Raw genomic sequence first — 18434 nt, 5'->3', positions numbered from 1 at the left:
GAGTACAATGAAAGTAGGAAAATACTCAAACGGGGAATTAGAAGAGCAAAAAGGGGTCACGAAATGTTCTTGGCAGACAGGATTAAGGAGAATCCCAAGGCATTTTATTCATACGTTAGGAACAAAAGGGTTGTTAGGGAAAAAATCGGACCTCTCAGGGACAAAAGTGGGGACTTATGCTTGGAGCCCAAAGAGGTAGGGGAGATCCTAAATGAATACTTTGCGTCGATATTCACAAAGGAGAGGGATGTGTTGACTGGGAGTGTCTCGGAGGGGAGTGTTGAACCGTTGGAGAAAATCTCCATTACAAAGGAGGAAGTGTTAGGTTTGTTAGAGAATATAAAGACTGACAAATCCCCAGGGCCTGATGGAATCTATCCAAGGCTGCTCAGGGAGACGAGAGGTGAAATCGTTGGGCCTCTGACGCAAATCTTTGTCTCGTCACTGGACACAGGTGAGGTCCCAGAGGATTGGAGGATAGCCAATGTGGTCCCGTTATTTAAGAAGGGTAGGAAGGATAACCCGGGCAATTATAGGCCGGTGAGCTTGACGTCCGTGGTGGGGAAGTTGTTGGAGAAGATTCTTAAAGATAGGATGTATGCGCATTTAGAAAGGAATAAACTCATTAACGATAGTCAACATGGTTTTGTGAGAGGGAGGTCATGCCTCACTAACCTGGTGGTGTTTTTTGAAGAAGTGACCAAAATGGTTGACGAAGGAAGGGCCGTGGATGTTGTCTATATGGACTTTAGTAAAGCGTTTGACAAAGTCCCTCATGGTAGGCTAGTGAAAAAGGTTGGCTCCCATGGGATAAAGGGGGAGGTGGCTAGATGGGTGGAGAACTGGCTTGGTCATAGAAGACAGAGGGTGGTAGTGGAAGGGTCTTTTTCCGGCTGGAGGCCTGTGACTAGTGTACCGCAGGGCTCTGTATTGGGACCTCTGTTGTTTGTGATTTATATAAATGATCTGGAAGAAGGAGCAACTGGGGTGATCAGTAAGTTTGCGGACGACACAAAACTGGCAGGACTTGCAGATAGTGAGGAACATTGTCAGAGGCTACAGAAGGATATAGATAGGCTGGAAATTTTGGCAAGGAAATGGCAGATGGAGTTCAATCCTGATAAATGCGAAGTGATGCATTTTGGTGGGAATAATGTAGGGAGGAGCTACACGATAAATGGAAGAACCATAAAGGGTGTAGAGACGCAGAGGGACCTGGGTGTGCAAGTCCACAGATCTTTGAAGGTGACGTCACAGGTGGAGAAGGTGGTGAAGAAGGCATATGGCATGCTTGCCTTTATAGGACGGGGCATAGAGTATAAAAGTTGGGGTCTGATGTTACAGATGTATAGAACGTTGGTTCGGCCGCATTTGGAATACTGCGTCCAGTTCTGGTCGCCACACTACCAGAAGGACGTGGAGGCTTTGGAGAGAGTACAGAGGAGGTTTACCAGGATGTTGCCTGGTATGGAGGGGCTTGGTTATGAGGAGAGATTGGGGAAACTGGGGTTGTTCTCCTTGGAAAGACGGAGGATGAGGGGAGACTTAATAGAGGTGTATAAAATTATGAAAGGCATAGATAGGGTGAACGGTGGGAAGCTTTTCCCCGGGTCGGTGGTGACGTTCACGAGGGGTCATAGGTTCAAGGTGAAGGGGGGGAGGTTTAACACAGATATCAGAAGGACATATTTCACACAGAGGGTCGTGGGGGCCTGGAATGTGTTGCCAGGCAAGGTGGTGGAGGCGGACACACTGGGAACATTTAAGACTTATCTAGACAGCTATATGAATGGAGTGGGAATGGAGGGATACAAAAGAGTGGTCTAGTTTGGACCAGGGAGCGGCACGGGCTAATTGTTCCTTGTTTCTCGTTTCAAGGCTTCATTCTATGATCATCTTGCTGGTGCCAGTACAGAGCGAGACTGCGGATAGTTGGGAACCTGTCTCGGGGGCAGGGAATTCATATGGTGTTCGTGGAAGTGGAAATGACTCGGGTTGGGAAGCATTTTCTGATCAGGGCCATTGTGATCTCCTGGACTCGTTTCGATCGCCTCAGGGGGTCGGAGAGGAATTTCCCAGATTTTTTTTTCCCCATATTGGCCCTGGGGTTTTTCACTCTGGGTTTTCGCCTCTCCCTGGAGATCACATGGTCTGGAATGGGGGGGTGGGGGTGAGTTAATAGGTTGTAATGAACAAAGCATCGTAGCTGTGAGGGACAGCTCGGTGGATAGGATATTGGTATGTAGATAGGCTGGAAAATTGGGCGGGGATCCTGGATTCAGGATTCAATCCTGGACCGGGGAGCGGCGCGGGCTTGGAGGGCCGAAGGGCCTGTTCCTGTGCTGTATTGTTCTTTGTTCTTTGTCATTTTGTCCTGTGTGTAGGGGGATTTAATCTAATCTTTTATTCTTTTTATCCTAGTTTATTAAGTTTCTCTGCCTGCCTTGGCCATTGTATTCCTGTAATATTTTATTGACAGTCCGGTTATGCCATATAACCCACTCCAGGTCTTGACTCGCAGATATCCCGATCTTCTAGCCAAAGGCCGGTTTAAAATGCAGCTTCGTGCTGTTGCTGGGCAGAATAAGGATCTTTTGTCGGCTTTGAAATTAAAGGTCTCTCAGCTGTGCAGAGGGGGATTTAAACGAATGTCCATTCGGGTGTTCCCCTCTGCATTGTGGGCACGTTATGAATGGTGCCAATCAGTCCAATAAATGAATATGTTTAATGAAGTGAATATTGATGAGATAATAAAAATATGGCTTTTGGAAAATGGCCTACTTCAGTGACCATCCTGAAGCCATGTCTCTGTAATGACCATTAAATCATACTCATTCGCGATGATTTGTGTCATCAACTCATTTACCTTGTTCCGAATGCTACGAGCATTCAGATAGTGTCCTTATGCTCGTTTTTGTACCTTTTTGAATCTTAACACCTCCATTAATAACATCTCCTGAGTTCTTTTTTTCCCCTGATTTTCGATGTAGTTAAAGCCTTCTCCCCACATGCTGACATGCTGCTTTGCTTTCCATTAACCGTTATATTTCCCATAGTTTTACTCTTCCCTTCCCCCCAACTTGCTAGTTTAAAGTCCTTGTGACCACCCTATTTATCCTTTTCAATACAATAGCCATGTTTCTGCACTTTGTAGACTGGTTGTGAGTGCAGCTCTGGCATTTTCATCCTTTTCTCTAGAAGCATATTCTAGCTTTGATAATTTGTCAAGTGGGGACCAATCAGCATATTTTACTTTCTACCCATGAAGCAATTACCAATGTACTGCAGGAGTGGTGAAATTAAATGAGCCAGTAATTACTGCAAAGCCTTTCCTGAGATTTTCTTTGTTCCTTTGATAGAATGCAACTTCTCAGCAGGGGGTGGGTTCCAGGTGTAAAATTTCATGTAATTTGTACTGACAGCAAAGAAGTGTGATGGGTGTCTGAAATTCTCGTGGGCATATTTGGCTTAAAGGTCACCTGCTCCTGAAAATGTGTGTCTTGGGCTTATAGTTAGCTTACTCTGTCAGTCCACATAATATGCGTATTAGAAAAGTGCAGACAATTGCCAAGAAGAGAGTTGGACGATTGGTGGATTGCAAGCTTGTCTTCAATCTTGATGCTTTCTATAGACTATTATTGCCTTATTAATCTGCCTAGCTCTCCATGTCATGTTGGTATGAATATTTGCAGCTCTCCAGATGGGAATTCTCCACATTTGCAAATCGATCTATAAGAATTCTTGCCTCAACTTCTGTAAACTATCATAGAGTAAATTGCCACATGGTACAGAGTATAGCAACAAATTTGAGTGGAAACAAATGTTATGGAGTGCTAGAGTCAGTGGACTCATCCAGCTCAACAGTTTATTGTTAATCGGGATTTAATACCAGAGCATAGCTATAAATTTGTATTATATTTCCTAACATGCAGACGCGAAGCTTGTAATGAGGGAGAGGGAGATCCTCCACTCTACGTTAATGTGAATATGTTTAATGGCCAACTAATGAACACGTGGATTGATTCACTACAGGCTTTTTTTCCTGGCCTTCAGGTAAATTCATTGATTTTAAAATTGTAATTTTTCTTGTCTTTTTATAACCATCCTGATTTAATATTAGAAGGATCTGTTTATTTGCTTTAGGTTTTAACGGGTGATGTAGAAGATGCCATTTGCCTTCATGCCTTTTATTATGCCATATGGAAACGTTTTGGAGCTCTTCCAGAGCGGTATAACTGGCAGCTTCAAGCACCTGATGTGATGTTTTACCCACTAAGGCCTGAATTAGTTGAGTCTACTTATCTGCTGTATCAGGTATGGAACTGGAAATGTATTTAACATTGCCCCCAAACAGTTTACCTCTGCCTTAACCATTCAATTGAATCCTCTTCCATCCCCAATATCAGTACAAGCTGTGCCAGGTAGGTTCTCGTTGGTTTACTGGTGTCTTGGGGTTGGAGGAGTGTTACAGGATTGTGCTCTACACAGGGAAACATTTGGGTTTCAGCAAGTTGACACAATACAGGATACACTGGCACAGTGGATCAGTTGAAGGTCTGAACTCAACAGGCCATTCTTCAAATCTTCCCTCAATGCAGCCAATTAATTTCATCCTGCACCACCTCTGGATGGATTCAAGGAGTTGCACAATATTTAGGAATCTTTTCGATTGATTTTGTTTACTCCAGATTGTATTGCTTGCATAGATATTAAAAGATTTGGAACTTTCACCATGTAGCATGCACCACTGGACAGCACAGTATGGTCAATTAGAACATAGAACATTACAGCGCAGTACAGGCCCTTCGGCCCTCGATGTTGCGCCAACCAGTGAAACCAATCTAAAGTCCCTCTAATCTACACTATTCCAATATCATCCATATGTTTATCCAATAACCATTTGAATGCTCTCAATGATGATGTGTCCACTACTGCTGCAGGCAGGGCATTCCACGCCCTTACTACTCTGAGTAAAGAAGCTACCTCTAACATCTGTCCTATATCTCTCACCCCTCAATTTAAAGCTATGTCCCCTTGTGTTAGCCATCACCATCCGAGGAAAAAGGCTCTCACTATCCACCCTATCTAATCCTCTGATATCTTGTATGCCTCTATTAAGTCACCTCTTAATCTTCTCTCTAACGAAAACAACCTCAAGTCCCTCAGCCTTTCCTCATACGATTTTCCCACCATACCAGGCAACATCCTGGTAAATCTCCTCTGCACCCTTTCCAGCACTTCCACATCTTTCCTATAATGTGGCGACCAGAACTGTACGCAATACTCCAAGTGCGGCTGCACCAGAGTTTTGTACAGTTGCAGCATGACCTCCTGGCTCCGAAACTCAATCCCTCTACCAATAAAAGCTAACACACCGTACGCCTTCTTAACAACCCTATCAACCTGGGTGCCAACTTTCAGGGATCTATGCACATGTTCACCCAGATCCCTCTGTTCATCCACACTACCAAGTATCTTACCATTAGCCCAGTACTCTGTATTCCTGTTACTCCTTCCAAAGTGAATCACCTCACGCTTTTCCGCATTAAACTCCATTTGCCACCTCTCAGCCTAGCTCTGCAGCTTATCTATGTCCCTCTGTAACCTGCCACTTCCCTCCACACTGTCCACAACTCCACCGACTTTAGTGTCATCCGCAAATTTACTAATCCATCCTTCTACGCCCTCATCCAGGTCATTAATAAAAATAACAAACAGCAGTGGCCCCAAAACAGATCCTTGCGGTACACCACTAGTAACTGAACTCCAGGATGAATATTTCCCATCAACCACCACCCTGTTTCCTTATAGCTAGCCAATTCCTGATCCAAACCACTAAATCACCCACAATCCCATGTGTCTGTATTTTCTGCCAAAGCTTACCATGGGGAACCTTATCAAACGCTTTGCTGAAATCCATATACACCACATCAACCGCTTTACCCTCATCCACCTCTTTGGTCACCTTCTCAAAGAACTCAATAAGGTTTGTGAGGCACGACCTACCCTTCACAAAACTGTGCTGACTATCCCTAATCAAATTATTCCTTTCTAGGTGATTATAAATCCTATCTCTTATAATCCTTTCCAAAACTTTGCCCACAACAGAAGTAAGGCTCACCAGTCTATAATTACCAGGGTTGTCCCTACTGCCCTTCTTGAACAAGGGGACAACATTTGCTATCCTCCAGTCTTCTGGCACTGTTCCTGTAGACAATGATGACACAAAGATCAAAGGCTCTGCAATCTCCTCTCTAGCCTCCCAGAGAATCCTAGGATAAATCCCATCCGGCCCAGGGGACTTATTTATTTTTACTCTTTCCAGAATTGCTAACACCTCCTTATGAACCTCAGTCCCGTCCAGTCCAACAGCCTGCATCTCAGTACTCCCCTCGACAACACTGTCCCTCTCCTTTGTGAATACCGACAAAAAATATTCATTTAGTGCCTCTCCTATCTCTTCAGACTCCACGCACAACTTCCCACTACTGTCCTTGACTGGCCCTAATCTTATCCGAGTCATTCTTTTACTCCTGACATACCTATAGAAAGCTTTAGGGTTTTATTTGATCCTACCTGCCAAAGACTTCTCATGTCCCCTCCTGGCTCCTCTTAACTCTTTCCTTAGGTCCTTCCTGGCTAACTTGTAACTCTCAAGTGCCCTAACTGTGCCTTCACGTCTCATCTTAACATAAGGCTCCTTCTTCCTCTTCACAAGAGATTCAACCTCCTTAGTAAACCACGGTTGCCTCGCACGACTGCTTCCTCCCTGCCTGACAGGTAAATATTTATCGAGGACGCGTAGTCGCTGTTCCTTGAACAAGCTCCACATTACAATTGTGCCCATCCCCTGCAGTTTCCTTCCCCAACCTATGCCACCTAAATCTCGCCTAATCGCATCATAATTTCCTTTCCCCCAGCTATAACTCTTGCCCTTTGGTATATTGTGGGATCTTTACTCGGTGTCCTACAATTTTAAAATTTCAACTTCCTTACAGAGCAAGTGTTCATCCACAGAGCATAACTCCATGGCTTTGTGGCTGGGCAGTTCAACATGAACACAGGAGTTACATGCGAACCTAGTGCACTGTCATTTTGTTTTTTGGAAGATGGACAAATAAACAATTCTCGGAACTGTGGATTAGGCTGACAAATGGCAAATAGATTTATTAGAGCATTAATTGGATGTCAATGGAAGCAATGTAGGGTTTACAGTAGTTGCAGGTTTAATTAACCTAATTTTATAGGATGGAAAATAACAGTTGTTCAGTACTGACTTTTCCAGGCTTCCAGAGGTTTTGCAGAGGGCCTTTCAGTAATAGCTGCATACCTATGTTGCAGGATTTTCATGTGTAGCTGTATCTGGACGAATGGTTAGTCTGAGCTTCCAGCCTGAACTCCAGAAATTGGGCCTTTGGTCAGTCATAAGAAGTCGCAACTGGATCCTTTGCAGGACGTGGTTCTACAGTTTTGTACAGTCAGACATGGATTGTTCTGCGTGGGATAGATTTATAGTGCTGATGAACCTTATTGCATCCCCTTGGAGGACGGTACCTATCTCTTGGTCCAAATTTTATTTACAGATAATTCTTGTTTATGACAAACATCATCTTTGTATTTCCCAATACATGTCTGTTTGTGACGGCCTCTCAGCTAAATTTAATTTAACTGATCCCATCTAACTGTATATGGGAAATGGTTTGATATTTTTTCAGTTTTAAAGCTGGAACAGGCAGCTTATTTTTACAAATTCTTTGTTTTCTCACTTATGCTGTGGTGCTATTCCACACACACTTTCTGGGGACACTGAACTCCGTCAATTGCAGTGTTGTTTTGTCTGAGATCAGCCAACTAGGCACAGACCAGTAACCCTTTTTGATTGTATGGTTTGCTAAACTACTTTGAAATGTCTTTATTTATTAATGAAGCGTGTGTTATTTCTTGAAAACTAATCTATAAACACGGCATTTAAAACATTCTGCAGTTGATTTTAGGCTGTGCAGTTACCAGCATTGATTGTTTGATCGGATGCCCTCCATTCCTAAATTACTACTTGCTTTTGTTTGATATTAGGCGACAAAAAATCCTTTCTACTTGCATGTGGGAATGGATATCCTCCAGAGTTTGGAGAAGTACACCAAAGTCAGGTCAGTGCTAGAGTAGAATTTTAAGTCTTTATTCGGATGATTTGCTGTCCGTTTATTCATAAATGTTTAAATTCCAACATTGATCCAAGTCAATTTCTGAAGTTCTAACTCTCTTCTGTCTGAGTCTCAGATTTATTTTTAACATGGTTGAATTTATATCACTTATCAACACAGTTTGTCTCTGATTTTCCGGTAAGGGTGAAAGGGTTTTGATTTGTTGAATGTATGTAACAAAATAAATTCCCACTAGTATTTCACACTGGATTGTTTGAGACATTGAGCTGTGAAAGGATGTGGAGTTTGCATGGACATGCTTATTTAGAGGGCTGGTGCTGACACGATGGGCTGAATGACCTCCTTCTGCATTGTAACAATTCTCTGATTCTATATGACTGAGAAGCTGCTGGCAACCTATTGAAAAGTGGGAAGCTGGAAGGGAAGAAATTAAAATTCAAGCTGTGTTCCCTGGCCACCTCGGGGCACTTGGCCTTAGGTTTACGTCGAAACATAGAAAATAGGAGCAGAAGTAGGCTATCTGGTGCTTCGAGCCTGCTCCACCATTATGATCATGGCTGATCATTAGACACAATAGCCTGATCCCACCTTCCCCCACATCCATTCATCCCCTTTGCCTCAGGAGCAAAACCAACTCCTTCTTGAAAGCATATATTGTTTTGGCCTCAACTGCTTTCTGTGGTAGCGAATTCTACAGGCCCACCACTCTGGGTGAAAAAATTTCTCCTCATCTCAGTCCTAAAAGGTTTACCCCGTATCCTTAGATACCCTGTTAATTAATTTGCTTGGCAATTACTAGTTGTGCATAAATGTTCAGAACATCCAAGGAATGATTATCTCAGTCGGATTAGCACTCAGCTCCTTTTTTACTTACTTAGTTGGGGGCTGCATGGTATTTTCCTGGCCACCTGACTCTGGCCAGGTATGAGCAGTGCACTGGGTTCCTGGCGCCCTCAGTCTGGTGCAGCAATGTCAGGGGAAGTGAAGCCATGCTGCCTTTTATGGCACAAGCTGTCATAAAGCATTACTTATCAAGGTCCCAGCCGCTTTGGGAAACTAAGGAGAAGTTAATTGTGTAAGGTAAGTGGATAGGAATTAGGGGTGAGAAAGAGGGTGTCGGGTGGTCGATTGGTGTTTGGGGTAGTTGGCAGAGCTGAGGAGGTGGACTCTGTACCATAGTTACCCAGGATTTGGAAGTGATCGTAATCCTTCCAACATTCTTCCCAGGTAAGTTGCAACCATCCAAAGTCTCACATTAAAATCAGAGTGTCGGAATGCTTCCAGTGCAGAATTAATGCCCATTGGAAGTTTCCTAGGGCAATTCCTGAGCAGAGCTTGCTTGGGGACCTCTGGGGATTCCTCCATTGCATATTCTGGTGTATTTGCCTGCTGGTACAACACCCTGGGGGAAACAGAAGTTCTGTGCTAAAGGCTTTATTGCAACTTTAGCAGAATCAACCATATGCACACAGAATACAAGCAACAATTAATAGAATTAAGATTGATATTCATTCTGAGTCTGGGCAGCAGTGCAGCATGGTAGCTCTTGGTTCAGATCTCATGTGCTTTCTTCTGTTAGCACTGTTTTATTTATGCTCTTTTATGGTTCTGTTGTGCATCTGTGTGCCAAAGCTCATTGGCTCCATTCTATCTAGGTACAACATGTCATTATCGAACACAGACCATTGTATCCCTGTCTGCCCAGATTTAGGTGTGACCTTCCACCAATCGACTATCAAAGCATGCAATTAAATAATTGAATAATTAATGGGATTAAAATGATCCAATTCCTCGTAGTAGTTAATGATGTATCTCGTACTCCATTTGGTGGCTGCACTCAGTGTGTAGCTTTAACCAATCGTTATCTTTCTCAGACTGCCCTATCCTCATCTGTCCAGAGTTAGGTGTGGCATCCCTCCGGTTAACTGTAAATAGGAATCAAGTTGTTAACCGTTAATGAATTTATGGGTATCTTAATTCCATCTAACAGTTAATGAAGGTTAGAGCATCTAACAGTGATTTAAGAATTGATTCATTATTTAAGGGTTTTATAACACTGCTAAACCAAAATACTAAAATGAGCAAAGCCCCCAGTATCTCAATCTGAGTGACAATTGAAGAGTCAGTTAACAAGCAAAACTGGGGATAGTCACCTGGATTATGCATCATGTCACATTGTGTCTTCCTCCTTGTTAGATTTATATCTCAGATGCCCCATTGTCCTGAAGTATGTGTAGGCTTTCTAAGCTATTTCTTGCACCTGGCAGCTAAGTGAGTTTGGGGAGCAGAGCATTGTTTTCTGCAGTTGATATCCCAAGTGTGTTACTCCCTGTTAACTTTATTGTGTTATTCACTTTCTTTCCATTGACTAAAGAACAAATCTGGAGGCGTACATTGCTGACTTGTAGTTGCATATAGAAATAATTCAATGCCTAGCCTGTTTGTCAAGTACCAGGGAGAATTTCACCATTGATCTTGGTATAAAAAATGATTCCTAATGCAGATGCACAATTTGTTACACCAGTAACTTTTAAAATAAACAGTTTCCTGTCAACTCCTTTCCTTTAGGGAGGTTGTCATGCTTGTGTTGCGGCCATGGTTCTGTGGGTACTGGCGGACATAGTATCTCATCCAAATGTCTATTCTCATTGTGTAAAGATGTGGAAATGGAGATTTTGCGAGAGGGTGGGTTTCTTCCTGAGTATTTTTGCCAGTGGATCTTGAAAGTAACTGGGCCAATAATTGTTTTGGTACAAGTAAATTATCAGTTGTAAAATTATGATTAATAAACTGTGATTGACCCCAAAAATGAATGAGAAATTGTTTACTGGGATTTTGTTGTCATGGTGAAAACCCGCGGCAATCTGACACTGCAATTACAGTTGGCTATTTTCTTTGTAAATAGATGTGGTTATGCCACACTTCACCATGTAATAGACAAGTCGAAGGAGGATCGAATGGAGAGCTTCTTTCTCAGCGAGACTTGTAAATATTTATATTTGGTATGTTCCTGTAAACATTAAGTGGAATTATAACTTTAAAGGGAGTCGTTGCTAATATCAGTATTCTTGTCAGGATGTTTCTTAAAAATGTATAACTGTAGAATAATTGATCTAAGGTTCAAAGCTGTAACACTGAAGACAAATTATTTTTGAACTCGTGATAATTTGCATGCTACTACCTTACTATATGACACCAGTATATTCCACAATATTGCGTATAGAGAGCCAAGACCAAGTGAAGTCTTCATGTGAAGCAAGGATATAGGATGGGAAATGGTTGGATAAGGGCACGACAGTTTCCCATGTTAAAAATCGCACATTCTCCTCTTTATAATCAAATAGCATAGACTGGTGAAATGAGCAGATGTGTGGCAAATTCAGTTTAACACTAAGTCTGAAGTAATTTGTTTTGGTAGGGAGAATGAGAGGCAGTATAATTTAAATGGTAACATTAAAAGGGGTGCAGGAGCAGCAAAATCTTTGAAGGTAGCAGGACAAGCTCAGAAGGTTATTTTTAAAAATATATATACAGAATCCTTCCTTGGCTTATACAGAGTACAAAGCATGAAGTAATGCTCAATTGTGAGGATCTATTGGTGAATTTTGTCCATTTCTGGATAACGCACTTTAGGAAGTGGTGAGGATGGAAAGGAGAATTACTAGAATCGTAAGCAGGGTGAGGGACCCAGTTACATTTAGAGACAATGAAGTTATTCTCCTTACGCTTATGAAAGTTTAAAAACCCTGGTTTTGATGGAGTAAATAAAATGGAACAATTTTTATAGGCAGGAGAGTAATGACCAGAGAAGACAGATTTACAGTAATTAACAAACATACCAATAATATTGTGATATGGAATTTCTGCCTGAAAAATTGTGATCTGGAACGTATTGTCTGAAAGGGAAATATTCAGCAATGAGATTTAATTTTTACTTCCAAATGGTTAGGGTCTGGAATGCATTGCCTGAAAAGAAGCAGATTCAATTGCAGCTTTCAAAACAGAATTAGATAATTAAATTGCAGGATGACAGAGAAAGGCAGGAGAATGTGATTAGCTAAGATACTCTTGGAGTGTGGGCATAACAGCTGAATTACTGCCTCCTTTGCCATAAGCATTCTATGATTCTCTATATCTTGTACAACAGAGCTTAATGCCATTGGCAGACTTGGGTTGTATGGTTCTCTATTCCTTTTCCACTATCATTCAGCTTGCCAAATGTCTTTTGGAAGTCTATATGCATAGAATACATTGGTACTCCTTGTCTACCGCATTTATTATCCCTTCATAAAATTCAGCTAACTTCATTAAACATGATTTTCCCTTTACAAATTTTCACTGGCTTTATGATCAACTCTCAATATTTGGGTGAATGCACAGTCACCTGTGCCCTTATTAACAGATTCGGTATACTTTCTCACAACTAACAACTAATTATGAGGTTTTGGTCAATTATTTGGACTGCTGCAGTATCTTTTGCACTTGATAATTCCCACCTGTGCTCTCTTACCAAAAGTTTCACACAGACGTTTACGTATATAACAGGATGGATCAATGAGTTCTGAAGGTCCAAGTATAAAATGTCTGACTGTAAGAAGTTAAGATTGAAAAGTGGTCATTTGATCCATTCAAGGCTTCAACTTTTAAGCAGTTTCAACCTAGCATCCAACCATGCTTTCATGTCTCTTCACTATCCCCAACCCCCAGTAGGCATGTTTGTCTACCGCTATGTTTGAAAATTCATTTTCGATGTTCGTCACTCCTTGTGTAAAGAAGTTCCTTCTGGTATCTGCTGTAAATGTGTTTTTCATAAGCTTACATTTGACATCCTGCTGTATTAATATTTAATGGGAATAGATTAAGATTTTACATAGTTACACCATTCGTGGTTTATAATCCAAATAGGATTCTGTTCTAGTTGCTTTCAGTACTAGTTGTGTGGATGAAACCAACTTTAATCTATCTTTCTTTTTACTGTCTGATCAGCTATTTGATGAAGATAACCCATTGCACAGATCTGGGAGCAAATATATTTTCACAACAGAAGGCCATATTTTGCCAGTCGATAAACTTTTCAGAGAAAAGCCTTGGGAAGATGTATCTTCTAAAGAAGAAGGTACGGTAGATAACTCTGGAGTGCTGGACCACAAACCTGCCAATTCCAGCATTAATGTAAGTGTTATAATTCGGGTCAGAAACTCCAAAGTGTTTTATGAAGCCCGTCTGGATCCTAAGTTTTGCACATTTGAATTTGGCTAGGATAAGCATAATATGTTTCACCTCGGGTATGATTCAACTGACCTAGGGACCTTTTAATCAAATTAAGTTTATTTAAGAATATAGTTAACATGTATAGAAAGAAAATTAGCAATAGCTTTTATCAATTACAAACAAAACAATCGTGATAATGTTTAACCCATAAATATATCTAAAATATTCCAGTCAAACAAACTTCCCATAGACAAAAAAAACCCTTTCCACAGGTTTAACACAGCAAAGATTAAAGCTCACGTGATACTGGGACTGAGTCTTTTGGATGAATGCTGCAGTTCTCTTGAGGGGCACACACACGAGCTTGGAGTCAGAACAGCTTCTCTGAACACCAGGGAGAGATACTGGTCGAGCCACCAACAGCAGATTCTCCACTCCAGGAAGGCAAGAAGCCATGCTTTCAGCTAACCAGCAGAATTTCCAAAACCAGGGAGAGAGAGAAATACTTATTTTCAGCTTGATGTCCCTTCTAAAACTAAATAGCTGCCAGCCAAAATGGAAAATGAAACCTTAAATTCACTAGGAAGGGAAAAAAAACTGTCCAAAACACATGACCTTCATAACAATGCAGGGTCATAAAAAATCCCAAAGTAAGCGTAAACAAACCCCATTTAAGTAGCAATAAAAGTGCTTCTACAGACAACTCGGCAACACAGCTGCAGAGAACATGATTTAAAAAGAAAATCTCTTAAAGATACACTAACGTCACAGTAAGTAACCTAAGCTCTGGGGTTTGCATGATTTAAGAATGAATGGAATGCTTTTGTTTTCTATATACTGGACCCTTTTTTAGGCTAACATTGTGTGTGTCCAGCCTGAGATTGTGCACATGCGGTAATGCAAGATCATGAACAGCAATTTAAATACCCTGTTATTTTTCTCTCTCTCTCTGGTTCAGAGTTACCTTGATGGTTTGTTGTTTTTCCTCAAAGGCCTAAATCTAGCAACCAGGAAGTTTTGTGTTCTGTTGTTGCTTTGGATCACTGGTCTGGATCTCATCATCGGTTTCAAAGTGTCACTAACTTCAGATGGTCTGAAGAGTAAAGTTACAAATAAAGTGAACCTACATTGCATTAGATATGGCTTTTCTGTGGTGCAGCTCCTATTGTCTGAACATAAAAGTTAATCCAAAAGGCTTCAGATAAAACTGCACAACTGATAAAACAATTTGCACAGATTTGTTCATGGAGTAGTATTTATTGAGTTCTTTCCCCCCTCTTCTAGCTGAAGGATATTGGTTTGTGCTGCAGGATGGGGATTCTAGCAATGTGTTCAGTTCGGGAAGTGTTGGTTAATGGGAATGTGCACATTCGCTGCCCCCCATTGCTGGCCGTATCAAGTATAATGTACTACTGTACCTGTCTAATTTGGCAAATATGCAGGTTACAAATCCTTGTGCATTTTAAAAAAAAATTGCAGCCATTTGCATATGTTCGTAAACCTTTGTATAAAATTAATCTCCTATTCTAACTCGGCAGCGCATGATACTATTGTTGTGATAAAACTAATTGCTTCAAAAAAATAATGTTTCCACAGTGCAGCAGAGTCCCCAGTGAGCGGAGATATGCGCTGCCCTTGAAAGGAGTTTATATGCAGCAGATTGACCAGATGGTGGGACTTCTTTAAAGCAACCTCATAAAAAGGACTCGTATGTGAATAGACAGGGACTTAACCTTCAACTATGCAACTTTTTATTGTATAAATATATTGACATTTATTTATTGTGATTTTTACAACTTCTCAAAACATTTCTAGGACATGTAATTTCACCTCTGTAATAGTGATATTACATCTAAACCCTTTTGTGCAGGGGGAAGAATTCTTTTTGTTTAAAAGGGTGGGGTTTTGATGCATAGTGTCTTCTGTGAAGGCGTAGGAGTAATCGCTTAACTACAGGGCTCTTCCAAAAATAATAAAATATAAGACTTATGCTAGGTATTTGTTTAAGTGGGTTTGAATCTGTGTAATTTACCCTTAAATGTACAATGATCTGAAATGAGAGTTTCAGTGCACATCGCAGAATGCACATTTATTCTGTGCTGCACATGCACGTGAGAACCAAGAAATAGTGATGATCTGACCTGTGAAAAACCATGCACTTGGGGTATCTTTCCAGAAGTACTGTATTGTGTGCAAGGTGTCCAAATATTGGGTGGAGGGGTAACGTGTAATCTGCGAATTTGCCTAAAGTGCCTTGTAGCTATCAGTATTTTCACCATTTGCCAAAAGTAGATCATCTCATCAAATAGTAGATCATCAAATCTACATTGACTTATGCTAGCTGTCCAATGTGTATGCATTGTCCATGAGATAGTTGGGCTTGTTTACAACTGTGCCTGTGTGTTATGGACTGCAACACTGATGTTCAAGTGTGTTATGATTATGAGGTATATTCATCAGCCACAATTTGGTTTGCTTTTGTGGATGACCCCTTGTGACCTGTCCCGTGAAAGTAAAATTTATTTGCCTCTGTAACAGCTTAGACATCACAAGACTACACAAACCCTTGAAGGGGGAAGAGGTGTTCCAAAGCTGCTCAATACCACCTCCACTTTGATATGGCTCAGTTTGGGAACTCTGCAGTTGGGCTCTAGTCAGCATTCTAACATTCCTTGGTATTGCACAATTGTTCTAGCTTGCCATCTTGTGCCATTTAGTTTTGAAGACATTTGCTATTGGGATCTTTCTAGCACTTTTGAAAGTGCTGAATGCTCACTTTAAACTTTAGCACTGCCTGTTTTACAATCTTATGCTTTACTGGCGAAACCTTTGTCAAATACTTTCAAAACCTCCGTTTCTGAATTACCTCTGATGTAAATGAACCTTCAAAAGATTTTAGGCAATTATTGAAATGCATTCCATGTTTTGTATTTGGTGAATTGTAATGTTAGAATGGGGTGGTTCTAAAAGGACATGTTAGGCTATTGTGATGGAATATTTATGACCTTTTCAGAAAAATAGTGAACATAGTTTTTTAATACTTCCTACAATCCCACCTGGTTGCTTATTTCCTGGTCTACATTGTAACCCTTATTAAATGGGGACACTTTCTTTTGTGTGTGCATATTCTCTCTCTGGACTGTGACAATTCAGTGCTTGGGTGAAATAGTGGTAATTTCACAACTGTCCTTTCCATATGCTGCTGACTTCAAAGTCTGACTTTATAGTCCAGAAGAACTGCCCTACCTTTGACAAGTTGCTGATCACGAAGAACAAAAATTGTGTAGTTCGGGCAGCTGATCATGTCTGGAACATGGAAGCTGTGACGGACTGCTGAAATTGGTTAAGGGGAATGTGAAAGAGCCATTAAAAAGAAAAAGACATGAGTTTATATCGCACCTTTCACGACCACCGGACACCTCAATCACTTTACAGCCAATAGACAATTTTGTTGATGCCATGAGTCGACATTTTCACTTTGTGACTGCATTTTCTGACCAAGTACTTAAGGAGTTGTGGTTAATCCACTATTTGTGCAAGAATGACTTGCATTTCAGTAACACTTATCATTCAAAGAAGGAAGCACCTTATTCCTGTTCAGTATCTTCCTTGGCAAGTAGAGGGGGGCTGGGAACCAAAGGCAGTGAAATCATGGTTCAAACATGCCTTTCACTTCAATGCTGCACATGAGGCTATCTTCACAGCAGGACTTCATTTCAGTTTTTGTGCAGTGCACCTAAAATATCTGAAATCTGAACTGTATCAAAATCCCTTGTTAATGATGGTTTCCTTGTTAGGTTGCTGAAATTTTGAATCTAGAAACTGGACTGAAAATAACTTGGACAGGTCTGTGCATTCTCGTTAATATTACTGGAGAAAGTTTGCCTGTTCTCTTTACGCATTGGCCTCTTTGAATGAACTCTTTGTCCAGTGACCTCTGTCCTCTGATTTTTATTTTCCCCAGTCAAGTGGTTAACCCTGTGCAATCATTCAGTCTCTAGTTCCTTAGTCCTGGAGTGGCCTTTTGGGTGGTTGAAGAAGAAGCCTGACCCTGGAACAGGGCTCAGTTGTGTTAGAATCTTCCTTCAGTTATGTGCAATGAAGGTGCCAAATGTTCAAGCTTAATGCAAAGGTTTTAACATTTTAGGTGATTTCTGTTGGTATCACAAACTTTTATCTAATTGACCGATTTCGGTGCTATGGCAGAGGACAGCAAAGCACATTGCATCTTTTTTTTAACACGTTGGTAAGGTTAATTGTCAGATTTTGTTTTCTTACAAATAAAAGGATTTACTCAGAAGCTGGATGTTTAATATACAAGACAGTGACCTATTAAAGTTTACCAAAATCAATGTGCAATACACTTGTATAAAAGAAAAATTGTATAAATTTTATTTTCCCATAAATAAGCAATGGTATTGAAATTATCAGAGGACCAAACAAATGTCAATAAAAATGTGGTGCCATTGGTTTTTTTGTTGTTAATTATTTAACAAACGTCTGACCGAAACACCCATCTCTGCTGCTTCTAAGCTTTCCTCATCTAAGACTTGGTGCAACTTAAGGGTAATTTTTTAAGAACTGGCAAGTTGGATATCTTTGATCTGTAAAGTGAAGGGCTGAAGAATCCTTTGTCACAAGCATATTGATGCAAGGATCACCCTACCTGTTTAATTCTCCATTACAGTGACATTCCCAACTTACATTGGTGATTGTGGGTAACTGTTAGTGCAGTCATAACTCCCCATTGAGATGTGTTAATCAACATCCAGTTCCAATATGTGATTTATTTAATGGCACAATGAAAATGTTGAATTTTTCACATGAGTGACCTCTTTGTAAACATTTAGTTGCTTGGTCCAATCGGTTAATTTTCTTTTTGGCCTCCTCCAAAGCCAAATTGTTTTTGCAGTTCTTGGCACATTAATATGTAGTAGCCACAAGTGAGGAAACCAGTCTTACATAGAAACGTAGAAGATAGAAGCCGGAGGAGCTCATTCAGCCTTTTGAGCCTGCTGCGTCATTCATTACGATCCCTAATCCTGTTTTCTCCCTATAACC

The 18434-nt window shown here is 40.9% G+C and overlaps 1 protein-coding gene across 2 annotated transcripts in view; it reads left to right on the top strand.

The window, feature by feature from the left end:
- The window catches only part of edem1 (ER degradation enhancer, mannosidase alpha-like 1), a 42164-nt gene extending 24321 nt beyond the window's left edge, over positions 1-17843 (top strand). Inside the window, exons 7-12 of one of the 2 annotated variants that reach the window (XM_078209408.1) lie at positions 3933-4053; positions 4144-4314; positions 8074-8147; positions 11068-11164; positions 13149-13334; positions 14970-17843. In XM_078209408.1, coding sequence (XP_078065534.1) covers positions 3933-4053; positions 4144-4314; positions 8074-8147; positions 11068-11164; positions 13149-13334; positions 14970-15059 — 739 coding nt within the window. In that variant the 3' untranslated portion in view covers positions 15060-17843. The remainder of the gene's footprint in view (positions 1-3932; positions 4054-4143; positions 4315-8073; positions 8148-11067; positions 11165-13148; positions 13335-14969) is intronic. The other variant, XR_013497459.1, reaches the window with a different exon arrangement.
- Positions 17844-18434: the final 591 nt, after the last annotated feature.

Source organism: Mustelus asterias, chromosome 3 (assembly GCF_964213995.1).
Source record: "Mustelus asterias chromosome 3, sMusAst1.hap1.1, whole genome shotgun sequence".
Taxonomy (NCBI): domain Eukaryota; kingdom Metazoa; phylum Chordata; class Chondrichthyes; order Carcharhiniformes; family Triakidae; genus Mustelus; species Mustelus asterias.
The sequence above is the reverse complement of the archived record's forward strand: the minus strand, read 5'-3'. Positions and strand labels throughout refer to the sequence as shown.